The sequence below is a fragment of the Rhamphochromis sp. 'chilingali' genome, assembly GCF_963969265.1.
Source record: "Rhamphochromis sp. 'chilingali' genome assembly, chromosome: 20".
Lineage (NCBI taxonomy): Eukaryota > Metazoa > Chordata > Actinopteri > Cichliformes > Cichlidae > Rhamphochromis > Rhamphochromis sp. 'chilingali'.
In genome coordinates, this window is record NC_137947.1 from 6,915,173 (window position 1) to 6,942,230 (window position 27,058).

At 39.8% G+C, this 27,058-nt stretch overlaps 1 protein-coding gene across 1 annotated transcript in view; it reads right to left on the minus strand.

Moving 5' to 3' along the window:
- Nucleotides 1–442: 442 nt before the first annotated feature.
- Nucleotides 443–27,058, minus strand: part of dntt (deoxynucleotidyltransferase, terminal) — a gene marked incomplete at its 5' end in the record, with an annotated part of 106,654 nt that continues 80,038 nt past the window's right edge. Inside the window, one exon of the mRNA XM_080868238.1 lies at nucleotides 443–4,538. Coding sequence (XP_080724364.1) covers nucleotides 4,452–4,538 — 87 coding nt within the window. The 3' untranslated portion in view covers nucleotides 443–4,451. The remainder of the gene's footprint in view (nucleotides 4,539–27,058) is intronic.

The window sequence follows — 27,058 nt, forward strand, 5'->3', positions numbered from 1 at the left end:
TTTGGTCCTCTCCTTTTCAGTTGCTGTATGCCTGGCATGAAAGGATAGCTGCGCCAGTGGCTCAAACTGTGATGAAAACTGATGTTCTTTGCTGCATTAACGCTGTGGACGATAATCAAAGAGCTCTTTCTTTTTGTTTCTGGCATTTCATCCACAGATGCTTGCTCTCACCTCTGAGGAATGTGTCCACATGATTATTCACATGATGTGCACACACTTACACATCGTGACCTTTTGTCATGTAACCGAGATGAGAGTGGCACTTCATATTCTATCTCAAGACCATCCCCAGGGAAGCTTTATGGCTGATGGATGTTCCCCCAGGTACATGTGTCCTCCTCAAAGAGTCACCCATTAATCTTTGAGCACTCCCCATCTATGCAATATCATCAGCTCTCACAGCCAACCTCATCATATATGCAGTGACAAATTGGTAGAGCTGTAGAATGACCCAATGTCAATTTACATTGTAATGTATCCATGGATGACTTATGAGACATGAATAAGAAGGAGGCCCACTAGGAGGAAGACACCCAGACTCAAAGTTGCAGACGTTTTTATTTATAATGGGTTTTGGCCTACACTCATACTGTACATGGCATTAGGGCTTTAAAAACAAGCTTGTGTTTCTAACTTTTTGATCATTTATAGCTCCAATGCATTTCTTTTGTTTGCACTTTCCCTGCCCATCTAATATTTTGTGTCTTTGCTGATAGTTTTTGCACTGTTGAAATTAGTTCTTTGTCTCTTTCGAAGAGTCCATTCAGTAATCCATCCATGAATGTATTACAAGGCACATGCTAGTTAAAGTCAGGAGTTGGGCTGCAATGCAGCAAATGAATGAGACCCGGCTGGCATATACCATCAAAATGTCAATACAAAGCTCCTGTGCCGTGATGGATCTGCTCAACTTAAAAGAATGGGTGTCAGATGGAGATGAAGGTGTTTGGAGCTGGAATGTCACCGAGAGAAAACTGGGGAATGGAAATGATTGCATAGGTAGAAATGAAAACCGATTGGATGGCAAAATACGTTTTTGTCAGCAAATCAAGCACTTTTATGCAAATTCGGGCAAGCAATTTTTCATTTATTCACACATCTGTCATCTCAGTCAGACCTCAGACATCAAGCATGCAAAAAAAGGCAGTGTTTGCCAGACAGCGAGGAGCCAAAGGCGACAATTTGCATAGAAAATGGCCACATGCGATTGGCTGAAAGTGATGAATAAACAAATTAGCTAGATCTGAGGTTTAAGGGTTGGACCTTTGCAAAATCAGTCTCTTTGGACAATAGCTAGTTAATACAAGCTGTCAGAACACTCCTGTGTTACTTTGTGAATTTTTCCATTTTTTTAAATTTGTGCAGTGGTGTGTAATAGTTTCCTTCAGCTAATCTTTTAACCATCCTAAATATGGCTAATATATCCTTGTCCATATTTAATCAATTCATGGACTGGTCAGAAATTTGCCTTATATCAGAGTTTATAGTAAAATCTGTCAGTCACCTGGCTGTGCTCATTCTGTGGCGGTTCAGCTATAAATGCCAGGATTTTTTCAGATAATGAAATGATCATTTACACTGTCAAACAAGCTGGGCAGACTGTTACTGATTTATCATATAAACAACATCCCCATTGTAAAACTCCATACTACAAAACCCCAACCTGTGAAGTGCTCATGACAGGTGGGAAACATTTATGCTACACAACTGGCATCTATGGGGTATTTCTTCAGTTTTCTCCGGGTACTCTCACTTCCTCCCGCAGTCCAATGAATGCATGGGATTAGGTTGGCTGTGGGCGTGAAGGTGAGCATAGACGGTCATGTTATGTCTGTCTGTGTTAGACCTACAAAAGATTGTTAACCTGGCCAGGGTGTACCCTGCCTCTCACCCTATGACTGGATGGTGTATTCATACTATGCACTTAAATTATGTATAACCTGACTGGACTGATACTTGAGCCATAAGTCTATTCTTAGGCACTCATAGTTTCAATTCAGTTCAGTTCAGTTGTATTCATATATAATAATAATATTATATATTTATCACAACAACAGTCATCTCAAGGTGCTTTATATTGCAAGGTAAGGATGCTACAATGATACAGAGAAAACCTTAACAATCAATTGACCCCCTCTGAGCAACCACTTGGTAACAGTGGGAAGGAAAAACCTCCTTTGAACAGGAAGAAACTTCCAGCAGAACCAGACTAAACAAAAACTGTTTAGTTGAGCTAGTTTTCAAAGTAGTCTCCTCATACATCTTCCAAAGCAGCTTCTACTTTTTACCCAGTGGAAGGTGTGAAACTGGAAGTTGTTGACATGATTATTTATTTTGGAGGAAGAGAAGACGCAGAGGACCAAAGCATGCTTTCTGGTTGGGTGGTAAACTGTTTATGTTTGATAGGTCAAAGTAATGTAAGAGGGTACACACGATGCTCTCCACAATGCGGGCCATATGTGAACTGTTTTGCTCCAGGTAGAAAATAGGTAGCCTGATTTCTGGGGACAAATTTACTGTGCAAAATCAATGTTCATGTCAAAAAAAACAACTAGCTCATGCTGCTCTTATCACATGACTGCTGACTCTTTCATTTACTGTGCAACTGCTGTTTGATTAGGACCATTGCAAAGTTGCAGGTGAACTCATACAAGTGATTAGACTTCCAGGGAGCACTTCAAATATAACAGAAGCACTGGAAGTCGTCCATATGTGTGCAAAGAAATGAAAAACTGATTTTTAAATTTAAATCAGGTATGGGTTTTGATTTTTTTAAGAAACTTTTGATCAGACCTTGTATTGCTCCACAGAAAATTAACTCTTATAGGAGCACGCAGCATTACCCCGCTGTACTCAAATCTTTGCTTTTCAGCTTTGCAAACAGTTTAAGGTCTTCTGAGAGCACAACAACAATGCTGTTGTTAAATTGAGAACTATAGCCTTTTAATCCCTTTACACTTGTGAATTTTTAATGTGAAAGTAGCAGAAGATCCAATTTGCACTTGAACAACAATTAGGAAAAAGAGAGCTGAACAAATGTACATTTATTGAGGTCAGCTTGGTTTTTATTTTACTCTAGAGAAATTTAGAGACGATTTCTGTGGGGCTTGGGGCAGAGGGGATCCGCCTTCGTTTTAAAAGTGAAAACATTAGATAACCCTGGAGATCAGGGAGCCTGTTCCATCTGGTTAACGCTGCAGCTCAGAAGCTTTAGAGTTTGTTTTGTGTCAGCAAGGTTGAAAGAGCAGCTCAGCGGGAGAGAAAGACAGAGGCCAAGAGGGAGAAAGTAGAAAGAGGTGGGAGAAGGGGAGGCCTGGGTCAAGTCCTCAAAGCGCCGGACTGTTCTACTTAAAAATCTTTAAATAGGGTGATTCACTAGAATGCTTTGCTCTCATCTGTCTCTGCTCTTGTTGCAGCATCCTGGGATAAACCGGAGGCTGAGCATCAAGAGGAAAGTGGGTTGGGGGATGAACAGCAGGGCAGGTCATGTCATCACTAAAGGAGCAAATCAGATGTACCCAAACAGCCCGCGGGGATCAATAAAGGTTCTTCATTAGAGGATCACCGTCCTGAAAAAAGGACACAAATTCTGATAAACAACCACCATACATAAAACATAAGCAAAGTCAAAGCAATAAGATAATGGATGCTGGGGAGACAGAATCGCTTTGGCAGCCAAACTCCATTTGTGTGTTCAGCAAGCTCGTTTACCTTCCTTCTGAATTCTTCCTGATTTCCCACTGTAGCTGATTGCCTCTAATTTCAGCCAAGCATCTGGGGAAGTGGATTCATCGGGGAACAAAGAAAGGAGACGACTGGTCTTTGGATAGGGGAATGCCAGCTAAATGATCTCCAGTGGACGTAGGCTTAAATGGAGGCTAAATGGCGACGCGGAACGCTCCTCTAGCTGAAGCTCATTACCCGCCTCTCAATCCCCCAAAGACCTGGCTCAGCTTCACACTGAGCACTTTCCTGCCAGGAGGAGGGTGATTACAACATTTTGCTCGACAAAGAGCTCCCTTCCCCCTCACTTTTCTCATCGTTTCCTGTCTTCTTCCTCTCCCTCCCTTTTTCTCAGTGGTCACCCCCTTTACTGCCTTGTTTCTTTCAGGCTCCCTTTCTCCTGCACCTCACAGGCACCCCAGGCGATTCATACTGACTGATTAGTCTTTTTATCCTGCCTATGATTACAACACTTAGAGACAGGAGCCTGTGAATGGTACAGGAGAATGTTTATTTGCTGGCAGACAATAGTGAATAAGCAGAATTATGAATCACACGTCGTCATGTAATCTAGACAACAACAATATTGGCAACAACAACAACACAAAAGTGTATGGAAATCAAAAGCTGTTTGAAAGTGAATCACAGGAGAGCCACATAATGGCAAGCAGATGGGATAAACACTGATGTATGCACAGGGTATCATCCAGCCAAGGAGGAGCGGAGGCCTACGCATTTCTCTGCCAAGGCTCGATGTACTCGAGACCCAGATGGGCAAAGATGTCCTTTTCAGTTGTAGCTGCCAGGAACTCTTTCTAGAGAGAGGACACACAAACACAAAGTCAGTGACTTGTGCAGGAATTTGTCTCTAAGTCACCAGTGCAGATCCGTGGATTCTCAACTTGAAGTTTCGCCATTCCACAAAATGTTCGTGCCTTGCGCTCACAGCCTCAACTGTGCTTGTATTTCAACTCATATCTCCACCACAAGCTGTCTTTCGATTTAAGATTTTATTCGCCTAGTGTGTGCCAAAGCTCAGACATGCTGTGATTCTGCAGATTTACATTTGAGCATCCACCTCCCTTCTAAACCCATAAAACCCCAACCTTGCTCTAAGTGATTGCTCTCTTCAGCAGATGAGTATTTTCCCTGGCGAATCACAACAGGGCTATTAACTACTGGCCATCTACCAGCGCCATGTGATGGGTTATGTCTTTATAGGAGTGGTGACAAGGCCTGACTCACCTTGGGTTCGAGACAGCCTGGAGAGAGAGGGGGCTGTGATTCTGACACGTTCTGCCCTCAAGTGCTAAACTGGACCTGACACGTTGCTGAGAGATGGTGTAAAAATCAAGAGCAAGTCAGCTCCCACAGCCAGCCAAAGGCAGAGATAACTGAGAGCAGCAAGTAGGAAGTGAAGAGAAGGGAAAACACTATAAGGCACAGCTCCCTTTATAATGGCTCGTTATTTATAATGCAAATGACACGTTTGGGTGGACTTTTTCAACTTGCAGTTTTTGCCATCATTTCTCTCAGGAATGGTTTCTTTGTTCAGCAAAGTTTAAAATGAAACAAGCAGTTTAAATAGATCACCTTAGCCACTCTATTTGGAAGTTAAAGTGTCAGTGTGCACATTGGAAAACTGTGATTACCCAACTGTCAAATAATGCACTAAAAAAAGTATACCAATGTTTTTGCCTTTCACTGATCTACAGTATAAATTTTCAGAAGTGGTTTGAAGTCTATGATCCTCAGCTAACCATAGACTGCAAGTAAGATATGTGGAGTCGCTTCAATTTTATTTATATAGCACCAAATCACAACAACAGTCACCTTAAGAAAAAGACCGTACAATAATACAGAGAAAACCCCAAGAATCAGACGACTCCCTATGAGCAAGCACTTGGCAACAGTGTGAAAAAAAACTCATTTTCAAGAGGAAGAAACTTCCAGCAAAACCATACTCAACATCTATCTGCTGCCAACCTCCAGTTAAAGGGGAAATATGCAGATTCCCCAACCATATGACATTGCTGGAGGTTAGTGGCAGTTGCCAGGTGAAATTAGAGGCAAAGAGCATGCTACATCAAAAACTTTGTGCACCATGGCAAATACGTTCCCTTTGACTCTCTGAGCTGTAGTGAAACTACAGGGTGAAAATCAGAAATTAAAAGTGGAAGCTGTGCCCTTCTGCTGAAAAGATGTGTGTGCTGTATGCAAACTACAGGTGGCCAAAGTGATTGCAGAGGTTGTTGATGCTGTACCTTTATTGTAACCAGTTTTACGCCAGTGACTGCCAGCAATCTCCAGCAACCACTCTCCAACTGGCTGCAGATTTAATTTCCTATCAACCAGTGGTTACCGGGGGTCACTGACAAGTCTAGGCCTGCATAAATGGGACATTAGCAATTGATTTCACAGTGACTACCAGCAACCATTTGTATCCAGTTTGGGAAGTTTTTTCCGTCATGACCTGTAGTTTCAGATGGTGCTAAGCCTGTGCAACTAAAACCTAAGACACCACAGCACCAACTTTACATTCACAGACTGGAGGCTTGTCATGTTGAGCCATACTCTGAATTATCCATCTTTTTGGCTCTAACTTCAGATGAATGTCTGAGACTATGAACTCATCAGCAGTGACTGAGCCTGACGGTAAAATAAAATAATGTAGCTGTTTCTGTGATGGATGAAGTTTGCATCACCTGTCTTTTCGTGCATTCAACAAAATAAAAGTAATGTCCATTCCCCGAAAGTTATAGACCCCTCAATCGCCGTCCTCCTCCCTTCACACAGACCAAAATCAGCAGATTTTACTGCAAGCGCACAAGAAAAAAGACACATTTTCTCTTTTTAGTCATTTTTTTAGTCATTTGTCATTTTTTAGTCAGGTTGGAGCATCTATTATCCTCTGACATCTTTAGTTCCTTGTGTTGTTGGTCTTGATGTTGCAGTACCTTGGGGATGATTGAAAAAAAATGGGCAAAACAAGTCCAGATTCAATAATCATGTTTCCTAAAATTAGATTAATATCTGTGGCTAGTCTCTTCAGTAGCACTCATTTTTTCTCTTGCACAACACATTTAATCAGCACTGTCCAAAGAAATATTATCTCTCTTTCCCAAATAAAAGTGTGCTGTTGGTGAAACTGTATTACATTTCAGTAAAGCCATCCTGAGGCCCATTAACCAGTCCACCATTGCCTGTATTTTTCACTGTTCTCATAACCCTGAGCCCATTTATTGCTCTAACCACTCAAAACACATGAAATGCAGACGCACATCGCTGCAGTTTATGATGTGGCAAGCTATAGTGTATTAAACATACAGCTGATAAAAACTTAGAGGCAGGAGAAGAAAAGAGAGAACAAAGGAGAGTGTCACGGTCCGCTGTGACAGACCGTGTGGAGAGTGCGTGGAGGACTCAGGTGCGGACACGAGTGACACGGGAGTAAACTTTAAACAAAAGCGAGCCTTTTATTGTGGCTGGTAACGCAAGAGAAACAAGAATAAGGGCAGCTCAAAAGCAATAACTAAACAGAAACCTAAACTGGGAATGAACTAAGGTAAGGCTATGAATACAACAGACCGGGCATGGAAACATGGAGGGTGGGAACACAGACGACGCGACACAGACTGTATGAAACACAGAGACTAAATACACATGAGGGATGATCAGGGGAAGTGGATGCACACGGGGAACACAGGTGACACTGATAATCATAACAAGACACGGCAGGAGTGAACGTAACACTGATGGGAGATGGGCAAAGTAAAACAGGAAGTACACAGAGGTTCAAACAGGAGGAGAGAGAGCACGGGGAGAACGCAGACATAACGGGCTGGGGAAAACATAGAATAAAACACAAAGAGAGACGAGGGCTCATAAATACACAGAGGGGCACACAGGGGGTAAGAGTCACGAAGGGAAAACACATAAGGAACAACGTAACAGATCAACCCAGGAAGCATGGCCTAAATAAAGAACAAAATACAAAAATACATGAAAACTAAGAATACTGGGCCCACATGGCCCAGGACCATGACAGGAGAGTGCTGAACAAAGCCAATGTGATTTGAAGTAAATACATATTTCTAACAACACATGGCAGGATTTATTGTCGAGAGGAAACAGAGGACAACTCGAAAGATCCGACTAAAGGAGAAAACACAAGACACAGATGAGATTCTCAACATTATCATTTTAGCCACTGTGCTGGATCAGGGCTAAAGCTGCACTGTCCACTTTTCTCAGTTCCTACAATCCTTACACGCCCTCAGGGAGACGTTGCTTTATTTACTTACCACAACACAGTGTGGTTCTCAGAGAGAAATCCACAAGCCTCGTGCACCTCTGGGTTCTTCCATTTGAGCAAGAAAAAGGAAATAATACTTGAAATGGCAAGCTTTATTCCAGAGCTGCTTGATGGACAAAAAAGGAACTTGGAGTTGAAGAACAGAGAAGCAGTTAATTAGAAAGAGAGGTTATCTGTCTGAGGCACTCATGTTGTCAGTGACTGGCAAGCCATCAGCACCACAAGCCAAAATGGCACCGGTGTATGTTACTGCGAGCCAGTGTCCTTGACTTAATAAGGCGCTAATCAGCTACATGTTTCTCTGTCGGCCGCGTAATGACATCCCTCATGGATGTGAGAGCATATCAGTTCCTGCAAAACATCTGCCCCTTCTCTGCTGCCCGTCATCCTCTCTCTGCCACCCGTCCCACTGCTTGATGGATGGAGCTGATGGATATGGCTGCCTGCCCTACTCCGGCCTTACTCAACTGACACATCAAAGAGAGAAAGGGAGACCGAGAGACACTGAGACAAAGAGACGAGAGGGAAAACTTGGATAGCTGTTCACACCTACCCAGCCAGCAAGCATCCAAAGGACAGAATCATGAAGGAAGCTCAATATCACTCCGAACTGGCACAATAGTCTCACCACTGAAAAATCAAAAACCTCCACAGCTACAACATACCAGCAGTAAAATATTCAAAGTTAGGGACATCCAATAACTTTACCTCATCAAGTGAACTCATTTGCATATGCTCTAAAATGTGTACTTCATCTTGTTTGCTTAAAACCAGATGTGGTGAGTAATAAAGTACAAATATTAGGTTAGAATCTCCAGGTATCTGAACTTTACTTGAATATTTATATTAACTTTTCAGTTTTACTTCCTATATTTTCAGACAAATATCTGTACTTTCTACTCTTTACATTTTTACAACAAGCTTGTTACTTTACATTCAACACATTTGATGGAAGTCATTTTTCCGGACTATTGTGCACTTTAAAAACATCAAATTGATTGAACCTAAATGGAGGGAACAATAATATATAAAAGACAATCCTATTGGTGTATCCATTATCAGGGCTTATTACGCATGACTGACATAAAAGACACAGAGATGAAAGAGACACAGAATACCTAATTTATACATTATTTATTGCACTATGGAGCTGATGGAGTTGAAATGGGCCGGAATGATCCGGAATAAACAAAGCTTTTTCAAACGGCTCAACAAATATCAGCAAACAAACAAACGGGTTATGTGCAGTTTGTGTATGCTAGCTAAAGCCATAGCTGTTGTATTTCACAGGGAGAGAAGACAATGAGACATAAATTCATTCAGCGATGGAGAAAGAGGAAAATCGTTTGTTTTTAAAGGTAAAGACTGCTCAGTCACATTTTATAGACTGGAAGTTTAAAGCATGCATAAAATTTCTGATTTCATTTTAGAGTTTACTTTTTATCATATACAGTAATGGATCAGTACGTGATGTGTTGTAGACGGTTTTTTCATATTGTGAAACATCCTGAAAAACAAATTGAAGTCTGAAAAGTTTTGAAAAGTGAATATTTTACAGCTGGATGAAAATACAACACAGGCTACACTGGTCACCTTTCAGTACTGTGCTGAAGTTTAGAGACTATCTTAGACTGGTGTAGAGAAGCTGTGGTGTGATCATGATCAGTGTTTGGTTTCAATGGTTACAGACACCAATTTGAATTTAAGATGATAATTAGATAAACTCAATGAATTCCACCTTTATACTAGCTTCATATTGTCTAGCAGTGATTAATTAGCCACAATAGCTCGTGTAGCATCTGCCTATATCTTGCTGAATTTCTTTACACAAAGTGCAGGAGTACAGCTCACCTATCACAGCCTGTACACACACAAAAAAAATCTATTAAAGCACACAATAGAAATTATTGTGGCCCATTTCTAAGTGATTTCTTTCCCCACACAACACTAGTACTATACAACCATTCTTACGGATCCCACACCTGCCAAATCTCACTTTAACCTTTGACTATTCTTATTTTCCTGTTTGGTGTGAAGCCAAAGTCATCCAGTATAAAGTATCTACATTACAGGCAACAGTAAATGGAGCTTTCTTTTGTATTTCCTTTTAGTTTTTCTTAGCTTGTGTTCTCCCCATTAGAATTATATTAAGAGCTTAAATAAGATCGTATTCTTTTATTATTATTTATTATATTAATTTAACTTGAGGGCCAGTTAGCTTTGCAGAAAGATAGATGGTAGAAATATTATCCGAAGCACCATCTGTAAAACAGGCTCCGTCATCATTTGTGGCTCCATTTCAGCCAGTAGTGTTGGGGATCTTGTCAAACTTGATCGAATTTTGAATGTGAAAAAGTACAATCAGGTTTGATTCATCATGTAACACCATATGGAAAGTTTCTGACTGGCAACGGCTTCGTTTTTCAGCATCACAATGATCCCAAACACAGCATCAGTGGAGTAAACGCAAACCTAGATAGAAAACACACAGTCACTGTCAGCCATGGATTGGCCTCCCTTGACGAGGACGTCAAGACTAACAATGTGGTATCATGTTGACAGATAACACAACAAAAGGCAGCCAACAATCAGAGAAGAGCTTTGAATGTCCTTGAAGAAGCCTGGAGAACTATTATTAAAGACTACTTAAAGAAATGACGAGAAAGCTGCCAAAGCGAGCTCAGTCTGTTTTGAAGAATAAAGCTAATTGGAATTGTGTAAGCTCTGCGTTTGCCTGATATAGTGTGTTTTCATGTATGTTTATGCATATTTCAATAAATCACTTGTTTCCCATTTTTCTAGTAAAAGAAATGAAAGGTGGCCTAAGACATTTGCACAGTGCTCTACATCAAACCCTTTATGAATGAAGCCCCTGCTGCTCATCTTTCCTAACGCTTTTTGATTAACACAAGAATCAAGAGTTAGTGAAGTGGAACTACATGAGTTCAGTCTCATACGGAGCGACTGTATGTCAAAGCAGTCCAGCTGCCAGACCATAATGAGTTTGAATGGAATTTAAAATAATAAATGTTGCAGTTCAACGTAGATCCTGCAAGAGCTGGACCTGCTTATAGAAATAAAGCTTTTACTACTTAACTACCAGTTCCTTTCAGCTTCAGCCTATTTGAGCTCACTGAAAATTTACTACCACGTTTTAGTTTCTGTGCTTATTTGAGTGAGGCAGCAAGTTGGTTCTTTAAAAAAAGAAAAGTGCGGTTTGCTTCACCAAAAAATACAAAACCAGGTCCCAAAAAAGCTGATGTTGGATAACCATAAGGCCAGAAAGTTGCATCTAGAGGAGTTATAGTTGAATGTGTAAACAGTGTGTAAACAAGCCACAGCTTTTAAACCAAACCCTTTACAGGCATTATCATGTCAGTGTTTCACAGCTTGTTGAGCCACTTGACAAAAAATATTTGATGCAGACATAAAATGTTTCATAGTGCAGGTGTTGATTGTTGCACCCAGTGCTTGGTCAGCCACTGATGGCTGTTCAGCTAGCAATGTCAGCTATTAGGACATGCAATTAAGAACTTAAATCATAAATAACAATTTAATATGTGGGAAATTGTCTTACCTAACTCTACTCTATTAGACGGAAAAATAGCTTTAAAAAAACAGAAGAGAACTGAGCTAAAGGTCATGCAGACAAGTATGCAAACACGACCTGAAATCTATGCAAATTCACCCACGTTGTATAAGCCCTTTAGTAGGGGAAATGTATCTGAACAAAACCTGACAGTGCTGTCATCTCACTTTCAGTACTGACTGTCTGCTCAGCCGCAGGAGCAATGACCATGTATCAAGAACACGAGTGTGGAGGTCAGACTGAATGGCAGACACAGACAAAGCTTTCAAAAGCATCCGTTTCACCATGTTGTATTTTCACGGCTCTAATGGTACAATGAGCACATTCAGAGTAAAGAATTTAATGTGTGAGTCCATCAACCTTTGAATAAAGAGTACAAGGATTCCATCACAGAAAGCACACTCAAAGGGCAGAAAGGAAGAGGACGGCTTTCCCCCCCCGCATAAATTTAAGATTATGAAATCAACTAATGTTCTCAGTCTGCTTTTTTTTTTTTTATTTGCACTTTCGTCTTTTCTCTGACAGTTAGAAATAGTTAGAAATAGATCACTGTATTGCCAAGAGATCAAGAAAAAAAAACTATGATTGCCTCTAAGTTAATTTGTCTTTATTGCAGCACAAGGGAAAGGGCTGACAGGGGCAGAAAAAGTGGGAAGTCGATTACGCTCCTGTGTCTGCCTCCCCCAACGATCCGCACACCCACACTTCCCCTGTGCTCCGGTCTGCAAGAGCTCAGTGCACAGGACAGCCTGAGCAACCAAAGAGGGCACAGACACCTCACTAATCACACCAGCAATTAGTGCAAGCATCATAAAGCACCGCTGCCTATAAAACAGCTATTGAGTTTAGTGTTATCGTCATTACCCATCCTTCCCCGGCTTGCTAATCAGCTCGTGCACTGGGCAGAGAGGCAGACGGGTAGAAAATAATAAATTCCTAATCAGAAACAATGGGACTCTCACTCGACGTCCCTGGTGTTATGGCTCTCTGCTCCCATGGAGGAGTAAACATTTGCAAATCAAAGTTATTTAGTTGATTAGGCTGCCAAAGGCAATGAAAAGACACATCAAAGAGTCTGAGAGAAGTGTTGGATAAGATTTTTTTTTTCTGTGCACTGACAATGTTGCAAAGCAGCAGCAGTTTGACACTTTAAAAATTATATTTCCATTTGCCTATTTTGCCACTGATTATAGGAAGTAGCAATGACAGTTTCTAACAAATGTTTGCACAATGCTACACTTGAGCACTATTGTGTCTTGCTCAGCATGAATGCAAGATAAATCATTAGTCAGCGCATTTAACGTCTGCCCAATTTTATGGATAGCGTAACCCATTTAAAACAAGCTTCAAACATTCTCAAGTGCCTGTATGCAGAAAAATCCACATGAACAGTGCCGACATACTATATGCATGAAAGTGATATAATGTTAAGACCCCGTTTTAAGATGACTGAAAGCTTTTCTACTCTTTTTTTTTTTTTTTGCTTTAACATGTCATTATAAAGTAAATGTTGTTTGCATTGCTATGAAATAATAACACCATCGGCCTCTAGACAGGGTCTCTGTGAGCCTTGCTTTCATTACACAATTCTGTCTGCCACCAGAAACAAAATCCATCCTTCCATTTTCTTCTGCTTATCCAATTCACATTTGCGGGAGGGCTGGAGCCTATTCCAGCTGGAAAAATCAATAGCGCAGCTAAACTAGGAAGAGGGAGATGTTTTTTGATTTTCTTGGTAGTTATGCACAGGTAGCTGAAATGGAGACTGGGTGACGAACTGAAGGAATTGCTAAAAAAAACCCAAAATATCCCTGCTGTTGGACGAGGCAAAGAAGGCTAAAAGGGAGACTCACAATAACCTAAAGCAAAAACAAGCATGACGATTTTATAGTATAAGTTGTACAGATAGTATTCACACCCAGAATTCAGCTGGCACATAGCACAAGCGAGTTATAAAACCTGTCTATTTATCCTCCTACTTGCAAGCAGGCATTTTAATATGCTGCAGATACTTCAGTGGGCATGATTTCCTTCAGCAAATGTCATAGCAGTATTCCAAATATTTGCCTTTAACATTACGGAAGATGACTGAATACTTATGTACAGTAATGTGCTCTCAGATGTACTGGCAAAAGGCAACGAATGAGAAAAAAATCCAAAAATATGCAAAAGTTATGAATGCAGTACAAACAAAAGCCTGACTAGGAACACAAGTAAATGTGAGAATGTTCAAAGACAATCTGGTAATGTAAATTATTTTCTTAGCCGCAGAGGCAACATGCTTAGTCATAGAAAATCCTTTGTTTTTCTATGCTACAGTTAGCATATTAAATCTAAATTAAAAAATACTTCACCTCTAATTAAAGTCACACTAAGCTCATGAGTACAATTCAGTGATTTGCAATATTTTTTTAAAAATAAACAGCAGCTTTTCTTGCACTTCTCGAGCCACAATGAGGCGTACCAGGAAACCAGTTTGTCAGTTTTGAATTTGCTTAGCATAGAGACTGCATAGAAACTAGTGATCACTACGGAAAGACGCACCTGACCAATTGGCAAGTGGTTGCTGGAGATTGCTGGTAGTTGCTAGCTAAATGTGGTCGTAAAAACTTTTATGGAGCTGCACTGATAAAAGAAGATTCCCACGTTCACTCGTAGTCTCTATGCAAGATGCTGACTTCTCTATGATTACTCACCACCACTGAGCAGTATTGAAATAAATAAAATATTGAAATAAATAAAAGTAAATAAAATAAAATAAAAAAGTAAATCTAACGCAAACTGGAAACAGTATCCTTCACCTTCAAACTAAAAGTCGCATCTTTTGAAGGATTTTGTGGTGATGGTAAGCTAAAACCTTTATTTTGAAGGTAAATATTCTGCAAGCGACCATAACAATCACAAAGACATTTTTGTTACACTAACCTATTTTTGACTATCTGCAAACCTTCAGCAACCACTCTCCAACCAGTCAGGGAATACACATTTTTTCCTGGTGACTGCAGATTGGCAAAGGGTGTCTGACTAGTCTGTGCTACTGAGGTCTTAGTTATTGACAACCAAACTGTTTAGATAGGTTAGAGAAAAAATTATGTTTATATGAGATCAGAGAAGTGACACTATAGTGTGATGCCAAGGGGATCTTGCTCAAGGGTCCTAGGAAGGGAGATTGAGCTCATGCAACTGCCTGAGTGATAGGTTTGACTCCTATGTCTGACATATGTTGGGCCTTAATTTTCTTTCTTTGCTCTTTTCTTCTGTCCAGTATCTACTGTCAGTTTGCCCCTCGACATTTGTTAGGCACTGAAAATATCATGCACAGCTAAACCCAACAAAGCCAAGCCACATGTGAATCACATTTAAAATATTATTTTTCTTTTACACACAAATAATAATAACACTGCTGGCCATCTAATAGTATTTTAAAACAACCTTTGCACTCCTTGATGTTTATTTGCTGCCAGGCATGTCATTTCCATTTGCTCCATAACCACTGACACGAAGTTCATCACTTGGCAGGTGTCTTGTGGATTGTAGGAGATTTCTCCCACAACTGTACAAATTTGCAGCTCCTGTAATTGTAGCTTGACTCATCCTCATGTGGACCCAAACAGAAACCTCTTCTAATGATAACAATAAATTAAGTTTTTCTGCTCCACTGAAGCCCATAAATAATTAATTGGTTTGTTGACGAGGGGATGGTTTAGCATGACCAATTTGCTTCCTGCTACAGACAGTGTGATCAGATGCTGCTGACTCAGCAATCCGCTCATTCTGGTCAATTAGAAACAGCACATTAGCAAAATATGAGCTTTGTTTAGAATGTTTTTATGACACATTTTCTCATTGATAGGAGCCGAGAGCTCAGGAATCATTTCATTGGGCACTACACTGAAAAAATGGAATGTTATATAAGCAGAGAACATCTGAAGGTTAGACATGCTTTTTATTTGTTTTTGTTTCTAATGTCTCTGTAAAGCACTTTGAATCACCTTGTTGTTGAATTGTGCTATACAAATAAATTTGCCTTGCCTTGCCTTGCCTTGCCATGTAAGCATCTCTATACCTAATCACAGTTTTGGACATGCATCCAAGCCATCTTTGCTTATATTATGCACTGCCAATATTACACTTTATTGGGTCCATTTTTGTCTTCAGAGTTGCTTTAATTCTTCGTGGAAGAGATTTAGTGAGGTGATAAAGGGTTGGTGCTAATCTCCTGTTCCATTACATCCCAAAGGTGTTCTGCTGAGTTGAGATCTGATGGCGGTGGAGGCCATTTAATTACAGGGAACTCATTGTCATGTTCAAGAGGGTATGAGATAATTTACAATTTGTGACATGGTGCATTATCCTGCTGGTAGCAAACATCAGAAGTTGGAAACCCTGTGGTCATAAGGGGGTGGACACGGTCAACAACAATACTCAGGTAGGTTGTGGTGTTTAACAGATGTTCCAAAAAATATGCCGTATGCCCTTACACCACCAGAAGCCTATAAGCCATTGACTCAAGGCAGTGTGGATCGGCATGTCTCATGCTATCTATTCTCAATTCTAACCCCACCATCTGAATTTCACAGTGGACTCATCAGACCAACAAATATTTATTTTTCTAATCTTCTGTTGTCCAAATTTAGTGCTGACAAAAATGCCGATCATGTTGTTGTCTTCTGCTGCTATAACCCATCAGCTACTCATTGGATATTTTTTGGACTGTTCTCTTTAGATTCTAGAGATGGTTGTGCAGGAGAATCCAAGTTGATCAGGGATGTCTGAATTACCCAGACCAGCCAGTCTGGCACCAGCTGCAAAGAAAATCACTTGAATCCTATTCTGATGCTCATTTTAAACTTCACTGTGTTGTCTTGACCATGTCTACATGCCTAAATGCATTTAGTTGCTCCCATGTGACTGGTTCTTTAGACATTTAGGTTAACATAACAACAGTACCTAATGATGTGGGCAGTGAGTGTAGAGTACAATGCAAGTATTGAGCTATTTGTCCTCTCTTTATTTTTCAGTTCAAAGGCAGCGGCAGACCTTTCTAAAAGTGGTCTTGTAGTTCTCCATGCTTTCTGAAGATCCTTCAAAGTTCATCTTTGGAAGCTACTTAAAGATATTACAAGAAAAGTTCGACTAAGAGACTTCAAGCTGTGTTGAAGAATATGGTCATATCAAATATTTACTCTGAAGCTCATTAGAACTGTACAAATGTCATACTGGTTTTCCATTAATTTTGTGGGTTTCAATAAATCACTGCAGCTATTTCCCTTTTACCTAGAAAGGAAAAGAGGGGCATCTCAAGACTTGTGCACAGTACTCTATATATTACTAATATCATACTATTATTACTGCACACTCACCCCCTTTATACTGAAAGAAAACCTGAAATAAAATTGAGTTCTTTCTATAAAATCAAGGACATCATCAGAAAGGCTTAATAAAAACCCTTTTTACATCTAGGTTCTGCTGATTAGACAATAATGTAAATGTTTTACCATTCTTAATGCAACGTTTGAGACTTTAAAATGAAAAATTTGGACTGTTGAGTGTTAATTATTCACTGTGATTAACCCTAGTGCCTGATTCTGGATGCGGTGAGACCAAATAAATCAGGCATGAGGGCACACGGGGTTCTGTTTTTATAACAGCGCACTGCCGTGTGCATTTTTCCCAGATGCCCATTGCTGTATTTTGTTAATAGAACTCATTTTGTATTTTGGGAAATCATTGTGGTGGTAAATGTACCACTGGAGAGTCAAAGGTGTGCAATATTGTGTGTCAGTCATAATCATGCAGTGCAGGGTAATTTGGATGTCAGAGCCTTGAATCGTGCGCTTCCGGAGAATCAGAGTTTCATGAAAGTGAAGGCAGCCATTTTCTATTATTTTCATGGCTTTAGTCTGCATATCAATTGATTCTAACAAACAACATGTTTAATTCTACAGCACTTCATCATCCAATGCAGAGCATCATGACGCCCAGAGTTAACAGGCTGTCGAGCCATCCTTCGTCTTGCAGCTCATGTACAGTTTCCTACTCTTCTCTTGGGATCTGAGAACATGTAGCCAAATATGTTATCTCCTCTAAAAGCGGTTTGATTTAAAGTACCATATATGTACCTTAGAGTCCCATTGGGAGAATCATTTATGGCAGTGAGTCTTTTGTGCTAGAGTTTTACTCCATTACAAAATTGCCTCAGTGCGATTGATCAAAGCAGACTCCTTTTAAAAGCAATGAAAGCGTTCTTATTTGACATGTTGAATCCAATGCACGGCCGGATTAATGGATTCCTCCTCATCACACCCTGGTTCTAATACAGTGTCATTGTTCCCAAAAGGTGACAAAAAAAAATCAGTCACCACATCCTGTTTCCTACATCATTACACATGTGGAGCTCTGGAGGAACTGTAGCTTGTCATCTTTGCTTTGCCCCCCCATATTTTGTCCAAGTGTTGGTTCTGCACACAGAAAATGCATCACCTCTGAGCAGGAGGACTCTGATCAACAAACAGTGCTCAGAATAGCTCCTAAATAACCCTTCATGAACTTGGTACAGGCTGAATCATCACATTACATCTACTGACAACAGAGTTGCTTAACACTTTTTACATAAATTTCTAAGCCTTGTTTTTCAAACCCTTGCACTTATATCACCATTCAGTGCACTTTACAATGTACACTGGCACCTAAACACATCGCAGCCTATAATACCAGAACATTTATGTCTTTCAATTCAGTCAGTAGATTTTTTTTTTTTACCTGTTACGTTTGTTCTTTACAAACCAGCTCCATCTGGAGCAAACATCTGAAAGTAAGTGACACTTTCTCTCAAGCAGGCAGCAATGCACAGCTTTATCAGACATGGAAAGTTAACCAGATGTGCGAAACCATTCAGTCCATCTGCACCCTTGAAACTTTTTTCTTTTCTTGTGGCATTTTGTTTGAAAAAATGTATATTGTACAAAGCGTAAATAGAATCTTTGCACGGTTCATTCTAGTTCGTTCACAAGTCATAAATGGGCTAATTGCTGCCTCAATGGGAAAATAATGAACACTACAACTGAAATCAAACAGGATAAGTTAACCTCAACTATTTTCTAATGACTTGTAGTCATTAGCAATAGCAGACAATCTGTAGCGCGGTGGGGCATTTGTGGAAGCAACCTTACTGACGACAAACAGTTTGCAGTAACAGCAAAAGGTCTTTTTAACCTGTCCTGTTATAATTTCAATAACAACAGTAGCCTTCACTTAATGACTGTGCTCTCAAAAGTCAGCACAGCTTGGGTCAAAGTTCAGCTAATTTGAATAGATGGTTTCGCTGCTCACACGTAGACTTGACCCTGGCACAACCACAACAGATAATATACGCAATTAGCTAACTACCTCATATAAACACCAAAAAATGCTATTGCACCACATGCTACTCTGTGTATGATGGTCTGCTGAAAGTAAAGCCTGGACTACATAACACTGCCGTCTACATCAGTCTTTTAAAGTGACAGCATGCTGTGATTCAGTTATTCAGATATAGATCACTTGTATATTAACATTCCCAATTTAGATATACCCACGGCACTGACATAACAAGACAGAGTGCATGAGTAATATTGTAGTACGTTGTGCAATTTTTGACCGTAAATCAAAGCAAGATTAAAGTTGGGATTTCTTTTGGGTTTTTTTTTTACCACGGTAAGTTTATTTTGATCATTCACAAAGTCATCCTACATGTAAATTTAGGGTAAGCAAATTTTTACTTTCATCATTCTGTCACATTGCCGCTATTATAGCACAGCAAATGCACTTAACTCTTGTTTGAAAACACTTGCATGTGATGCTGCAGGTATGTGATAAACTACAAGCGGGACCATGAGAGGGAGACTGGCATCAGGTGTCTCATGTTCTTGCCGTAAAGAGCGTTCTCTTGAAGAACGGTGTATTTTAGCGAGCTGAACAATTCCAGATGCTGGAGAGACACATGCACAGTCTGAGAGAGTCTATTAATGTGAGGCACGCGTCGGGACTTAATGCTCCGTTGGATGTGATGCAAAAATGGTACAAGGTTACGAAAAGTAACCGCGGTGCACATTCAGACTGCAACTGACATGATTACATGCTATCGGAGTGCATGTCTAGAAGGGGTTGGAGCTGACAGTAACTCAGCCACTAGTGTGGAGCTCCACTGCAGATTCATTTAGTGATAATTGAGATTCAGCAAAGCCACTTTACTGTGAAAAATATGTTTATACATATCATATATGACGCTGTTGTGCAGTGAATCCTCCCACACTTTTTACCACAAGACAAGGCTAGAGCATCCCAGTGACTTTTTACTCAAGTGTCCGTGTAAATAAATCATCGGGTAAACTGAAACGAGAGCCTGGATGGAAGGGTGCCTGCACCACCGCAAGGGCTGTGTCAATTAATGTTAGATGACAAGCAGACAAGGTCCAACACCAGGCCTTCCTGAAACCTACTGCCATTCACTTTCATCAATAATGGACGAGGATCTGTCTCTTGAGTGAGCCAGCACATCCTGGATCAGCTCTCTCATTATTTTCTCTTTTTTTGTCCCCTTGTTCCATCTCCCAAGTTTACAGAGCAACTCATTTCTTCTCTTTGTGTAATTCCAGGAAAATAGTTTGCAGGTTGCAGGATTCAGGGATAATAGCCTTCTATTGAATTTTTTTTTCTTTTTTTTTTTTTTTTTAGTAATGCAAAACACAGCCTCAATAGAATCTATAAATACTTCCCATCCTTTTTTCCACCAATTAAGCGCTGGTAACAGGCACTGTGTGGGTGGATGGGAGGCTGGAGAAGTGGAGGCAGATGTACACTGGTGTGGTGGTGATGGTGAAAAGGGTGTCAGGGGGAGAGAGGTAAGAGAATTAAAATGCAGTAAGTGAACAGATAATATTCATGCAATTATCCTGGATGTACTTTTCTTCTTTTAGAAATGCTCCTTCCTCTAAACATGTCCATCACTCGTTTCACCCCTAATTCCCCTTAATTTCAGTCTATTTTTCAACAGTTCCACATTCCCTCCTCTATCATTACCCCCTTATGTCAAGCAGTAGCTGTCAATATGATTTATCAGTGATGCTAACTGATGTAGTTGTCCTACTGTGAAGGCTGATTAGATGACCATCCTGCTGCTACAGCCTTGTCAGGGACTACAGTCTTCAGGAACGGTAACAGCATTGCCCTGTCTCTGCCCTTCTCTTCATGTGTCACTCTTGCTTTTTTTCCTCCCTTGTTTCATTGTCATTGCTGTTTGCCTTCCCTTTAGCGAATTTCCATATTGAGTGTTAACATCAAACATCAGCCTCTGAAAACTGTCCGCATAAATTGAAAATTACAGCTGATTTTTTTGAAGCACGTTCCCCTTCTTTACAGTGCTGTAGATTTGCCCTATATGCCCCAGAAAAACTGCAGGTGTTAGACATAAACAAATTCTACTCCATCTACAGAAAATGATAAATTGGAACACAAGACCAAAGCACAAACTGTTTGTCAAGAAGCACTTAGAAGCACTCCATCACCGGAAAGTAGGATTCAGCATTGTGTTGCCCTTTATAGCAAGCATTGCATGGCTATTTATTTATTTATATAGTGCCAAATCAAAACAACAGTCTCATCATGGTGCTTAATATTGTAAGGTAAAGACCCTACAATAAGACTGAGAAACAGCAACAATCAGATGCAAGTATTTGAGACAGTGGGAAGGGAAATTAAAGAAGCCTCTATTAGAACCAGGCTCAGAGAGGGGCAGCCATCTGCTGTGACTGGTTGGGGGTGAGGGGCAAAAGAGACACTTTTGAAGTTAGCCAGAGACTGATAATAACTATCTATCCATTCTCTTCTGCTTATCCTTATGGGGGCTCTGAAGCCGATCTGAGCTGCCATAGGGCGAGAGGCGGCGTACACCCTGGAGAGGTCGCCAGTCTGTCGGAGGGCTAACATAGAGGAGCAGACAACCATTTGCACTCACATTCACATGGGCAACTGAGAATCAACAATTAACCTAACCCCACTAACTGCATGTGTTTGGACTGGAGTTAATAATGACTAATGATTCAATAATATGAAACTCATAGCGGCTCGCATCAAATTGTGATTTTCTTATATCTCAACTTTTGGGCCTCATTCACTAATATTTGCGTAGCAACATTCCTACACTAGGCAAAAAATGAATTTGCACACGCGACTGGATTCACGCAAAGTGTGCGCTGGCCGTTTTTTCTTCAGTGTCGCCATCACTAAACTTCTGTGTTCAGTGCGATGATGTTGAATATTCCTGATAAGTTCTGTCCCTTCTCATTTAATCAAACACCTTCTCAGTGACACTAAGAGCAATATATATTGTTTAACAAAATGTGAAAATATCTTTATCTTTGGTTAACCAAAGACCATCTTCCTGATTTGGAAACAGGCTCGATTTTTCATCAAGTGTCAACTTGGAGTTGACAGTTATTTAGTAGAACCGTTTTGGACGAAAACTAATGACATTTACTTCAGCTTCAGCTATTTTTTTGTATCTTATACTTGTTACATATTGTTATATTGCTAACTTAAGCTGGAGAACTGTAGCGATTTTTCCTGTTCTAAAATATTGTCAGCCTGTTAGGATTTAGCTTAGAGCTTTGCAGTGTCCTGAGCTCCACTTCAAAGGATCACAAGTCTTTATTCTTTTCTCAAACGCTTTACCAAAATTCTGAATTTAAATATAAAAATACATTTTAAAAATACATACAAAAAAAGCAAAAATATCTAATACAGTACTTCCATGTGAGTAAAAACAGATAAAATCATAAACTGGTTGACTACTTTTTAACTGGCTCTGCACCACTAATCTTCATCAGCTTGGACCATTATTATGCCAGCCATCCCACTCCACACTCCCCAGTTCATCCCATTAAAGTCCCTTAATTGTTTCCCTGACCTCTGTGTGGAATGACCCAATCAAATAGCCAATGTATCCTGAAATGAATGTCCATATTTGCATTGTTCACTTTTCATTAGGGTGTCATTAATTTAGTGGCTGGAGAAAGCAGGGATCTTATTCAAGGGGAAGGAGGTCAAAAGAAGACCTTTCACAATGAGAAGGTGGCCAACTCATTTTTATTCCACAGCTCTTCAAGAAATATTAGTTACAATTGATTAAGAAATCAAAACTCAGTATTTATACTCTCTATATATACACAAACCACATGTGCTTCAAATATAACAAACCAACACAGAATAAACTTGCTTCCAGTTTTGTATTACAGTTTCTCAGAAATCCTCAAATGTCTATGGACTGGTCAGAAAATATCTGGAATGAAATCAGACATAAATGTAACACCTTCACATTACACTAACTGAATGCTGCCACTGTATAATTCATGGTGAATTCACCCCGATTTAACTGTCTGCATTCCACCACAGTTAAAACCTTTCACGACCAACTCAGGGACTTGCCAGAGAAAACATCCAAACTGATCAAAGTAAATCCTTAAAATGAAAAATTCTTTGAACCCTTTTTGACTGTCAGAGAAAAAATTGGAAATATGTGCTGGGCTTTTATGGCAAACATGCAAACCCCAGTCTTTGTAATGCTGAGTGTCAGCTCCCTTAAAGGAGAGCAGGGTTTTTAATCAGAATAAATGCAAGAAGACACTGAGACTTGTTGTGTGAGGCATTAACACGGTCAGAGGATCGGCAGGGAAATTTGAAGCTCTTAGTGGAAATCCTAATTACAATGCCTGGACACAGACTGGAAGCAAATGAATATCAACCAAAGATAAGAAGCCAGGCAAAGTGCAGCAATACATGGTCAAACCAAAAGCTTTTGTCTGAATTGTCTTTTAGCAACTACTAAGCATTAAAGGCAATCCCAGAAATATGCTGTTTACTGCTGGAAATACCATATGGATCCGGATTTAGTAAAACATGAACAATCTGATGGTATTTGCTGTTATCTTTATTCCATCTCCATTGTTTGACTTGTATTCCGTCTACAGTGCAAGGCAGGTGAAAAGGTTAGATGGTGAGGAAGAAAGTGGCATTTCAAAATTAAAGGCCGTGCAGAAAGGAGCGATTTGTTTAACAGTGAAATTTACCCTTGGTGATTTTTAATTTTTGTTTTTAGGCAGAAACAAATGATAGATGTAATTACGAAGTGTCGTGGTACCATAGAAGTGAACATATAAGGACGTCTTACCATTCTGACACGTATGAAACATAAGTAAGTACTCGGGGACCAACAAAGTAAAAAATCTGCTCCATACTTAAATATCCCACCACCTGATATGGTAGTATCTCAGAAAAGGGCCTGGAGTACCCTGTTTTTAAAAACGATGATGACAATATCAGATTTGATGGGCATATGCTACTTTCCACTTGCTTCATTCAATTTCATCCCCAGTTGTGTGCTAGCACTGACATCAGAGGAGTGTGGTGGCCAGGTCAAACTGGCTATTATATCCCACAACTGCACTGTGATGTTATCTTACTTCTTATGACCTGAGCCACTGGATCCATCTCTCACATCCATCTTCCAAGGGCAGCCAGCCACAGAAGCAGTATTTTGCAAATGCCACCACAAGGTTCCCAAGCAACTCGTTTGCATTGTGACACTCAGACCTCTCTGGGACACACAATCCAGCAGCAGAGTCATCCTTTCTTAAGTATTAGATAGAATCTGTGAATGCTGACGCTTGCACATGCATCTGGGACTGGTGGACTTCCTTCCTTTTTGTTACCTAGTATTTAAATCTAAAACAAGACAAAGCAAAGATACCAAAACATGATAACATCCAAGTGGTCCTTAGATTGATAATTAGAAATGTTTAATGCTAAATTCTGCACCGTTCAAACAGCCTCATAGCTGAACAACTATGAACTGATCTTCTTGAAAGGTGTTATATAATTAAAATTTTACTCACCTACAGTGCCTCTATGTGCCACATGTGAATATTCTACCATATGCACATTAGCACTATATTTAAAGCAGCTGATAGGAATGTGAGTGCTGTATGTATTTGTTTATAAATCACACTAAATAAAAATAAATACCTAAAGATGGAACTTTATGAAAAATTGTATCAAAGTTAACAACATTAATAAAGAGGTGGACATAAATGAACGCTATGGTCACACTAGTGGGAAAGTTCGGGTATCATCTGCATACATGGAAATGTATCCAGTGAAACCTGCTTGCCACATTTTAGATTTAGGTTAGAGCTTACTGGTCATGCAATTAGCTTGTCAAGGCTAGCTGTTGCAGGCAGGAGGAAGGACCCAAATGCAGGACTCGGTACGCACGGGGATGAGCTCAAAAAGGCAGCTTTATTTTGCTGTAAAACACTAAAATACTACCAAACAAAACCCAACTCGGAAAACTTGAAACTAAGACTAGGGAACAGGAAACTAGGAGTTACAAGGCAACATGGAGTATGGAGCATTCTGTGGCCATTAGGAATAGTTAATTTTTTGTGCCTTTTGAGCCTTAAGATTGATTAATATCAAATATAACAAATGCATCATAAAGTAGAATAGCTACTTCAGGAAGAGTAAATACTAAGAGTGAAAAGAAAAGATAGCTATGGAAAGAAAAGCTAAATAAGAATATAAGTTTCTCTATTCGCTTCTTTTAAGAACACTTATGAAAAAGTATTCCCACAGTAGCTCCATGCTTGTCTTGAGTTTGTCACCACACACTGCAAAAATGCACATGTGTGCAATATTTGGGACGGTCCAATTTTCTAAATCCTATTTTCAAATCCGAATGCATCTTGTAATCTGTCATTTCCTGTCCTTATCTCCCCAGTATAGGTGGGAGCTTCTCTTGGAGCGCAAGACGAGGTTTTATGAGAGAAATCTGCAGCAGACGGCCTGTAAATACAAGATATTTTGAGACTTTTTAAATCCTGAAGTCTGATCCCTTCTTAAGAAGCCATTCCTCATCCAGCTCTCCTCTGCTGCAAGATGTCTTCATGCTGTATGTCAGTCTTTTTTATAACTGCCTGATTTTTTGCGGGCAGTGCTGCCACATCAAAGAGCGTTTTTTGTTGCTCCACAGATGATAATCACCCATTTACAATAAATGACTTGGTACTTTATTGCCAAACATGACGTTTCCACGTGCAGTGATGACATTTATGTCTGCATAGATGGTGTTTCCACCTACAGTGATACCTACTTCCCCCATGATGAGGACGCTTCTGGTCATTTGACATTTCTGCATTGTGTTCAAGTGACAAAGATTTTTATTGACACGTTTTAAATCAGGGTTGGTATAAAACTAATAGTTGAGTCAGATCATGATGTGTAACTGGATTGCCAGTGTTCTGCCTCCAGCATACTTTACCCAGACATAACCCTTTGCCAAAACTGAATGGGAGTTTTTCCAGAAGAATGTCTCTGAAATATCTTTTATTTCTGCTGCGTGTACATCTGGTCCTGATACTTCTTTCATTACTCTTATTCCAAGTGTGAAAAGCTTTACTGTAAAGCGTCTAGATATTTCAGAATGCACATTCCTTTTTTCATTTTTAATTAAAAAAAAGAATGCATGTCGCTTCAGAAAGCCACTTCACACTATTCAATTTAACAAAATTTACTGTGTTGCAGAATAGTTATAAATGAGACTGATTCAGACTGATGAAAAGGTGAAAAAAGTCAAATGTCTTATATAAAAATGGATTCAGAGCCTCACTGGTTTATAAAGGCTGTTTTTAGAAGAGGCAGTTTTTTGTTCTTGGGTAAAGCTTAATTTTTACTTCTGCAATAAATCTATGCAGAACCTACAACAGCACCTAAGCAAGTGGCTGATGATTTTGCTAGGTGTGCATGCATTGGTCTGCAGTTTTAATGCCAAAACACTGGTTGGGTTTTGGTCGCACTCTTTGAGGTGATTCATTCTCTACCAGCTGATTTGAAAAATAGTAGCAGAAGAGCAACTAGCTTGAAATGTGTAGGAGGAAACAACAGCACCAAACCGTTCAGTCAAAAGCTTTGCAGGCTGTGTTGAGGTAATGTGTAGTAACACTTCTAAAGAGCTGTATTTCAGACAGTTTACAGCATAGGCTTTTAGAAGGGTTTGTGGTTACAACATATCTGCAGACCAACTTTAATACAGAAATATAAAATCCTATTTAAGTATACAAGCTTTGCACATGTGGATTTGGGCAATATATCCAATTCTTCCAGGCATGTTCTCACCAGCTCTTTACATTAGTAATACTTAGAGTTCAATTTCTGTCTCATTCAAGGTTTCATTCAAGACTTTGGAGGCTCTGTTACAGTGATTGTTGGCTTCTTTTTCACCTCCTTTATTAAATCTTTAGATAGTTTTTCAGCTTCTTCCTGATCAATGTACATAAATACTGATAATTCTAGTACCTACGGGTACTTCATCTATTGTTTTATCCAGATTGATTCACATG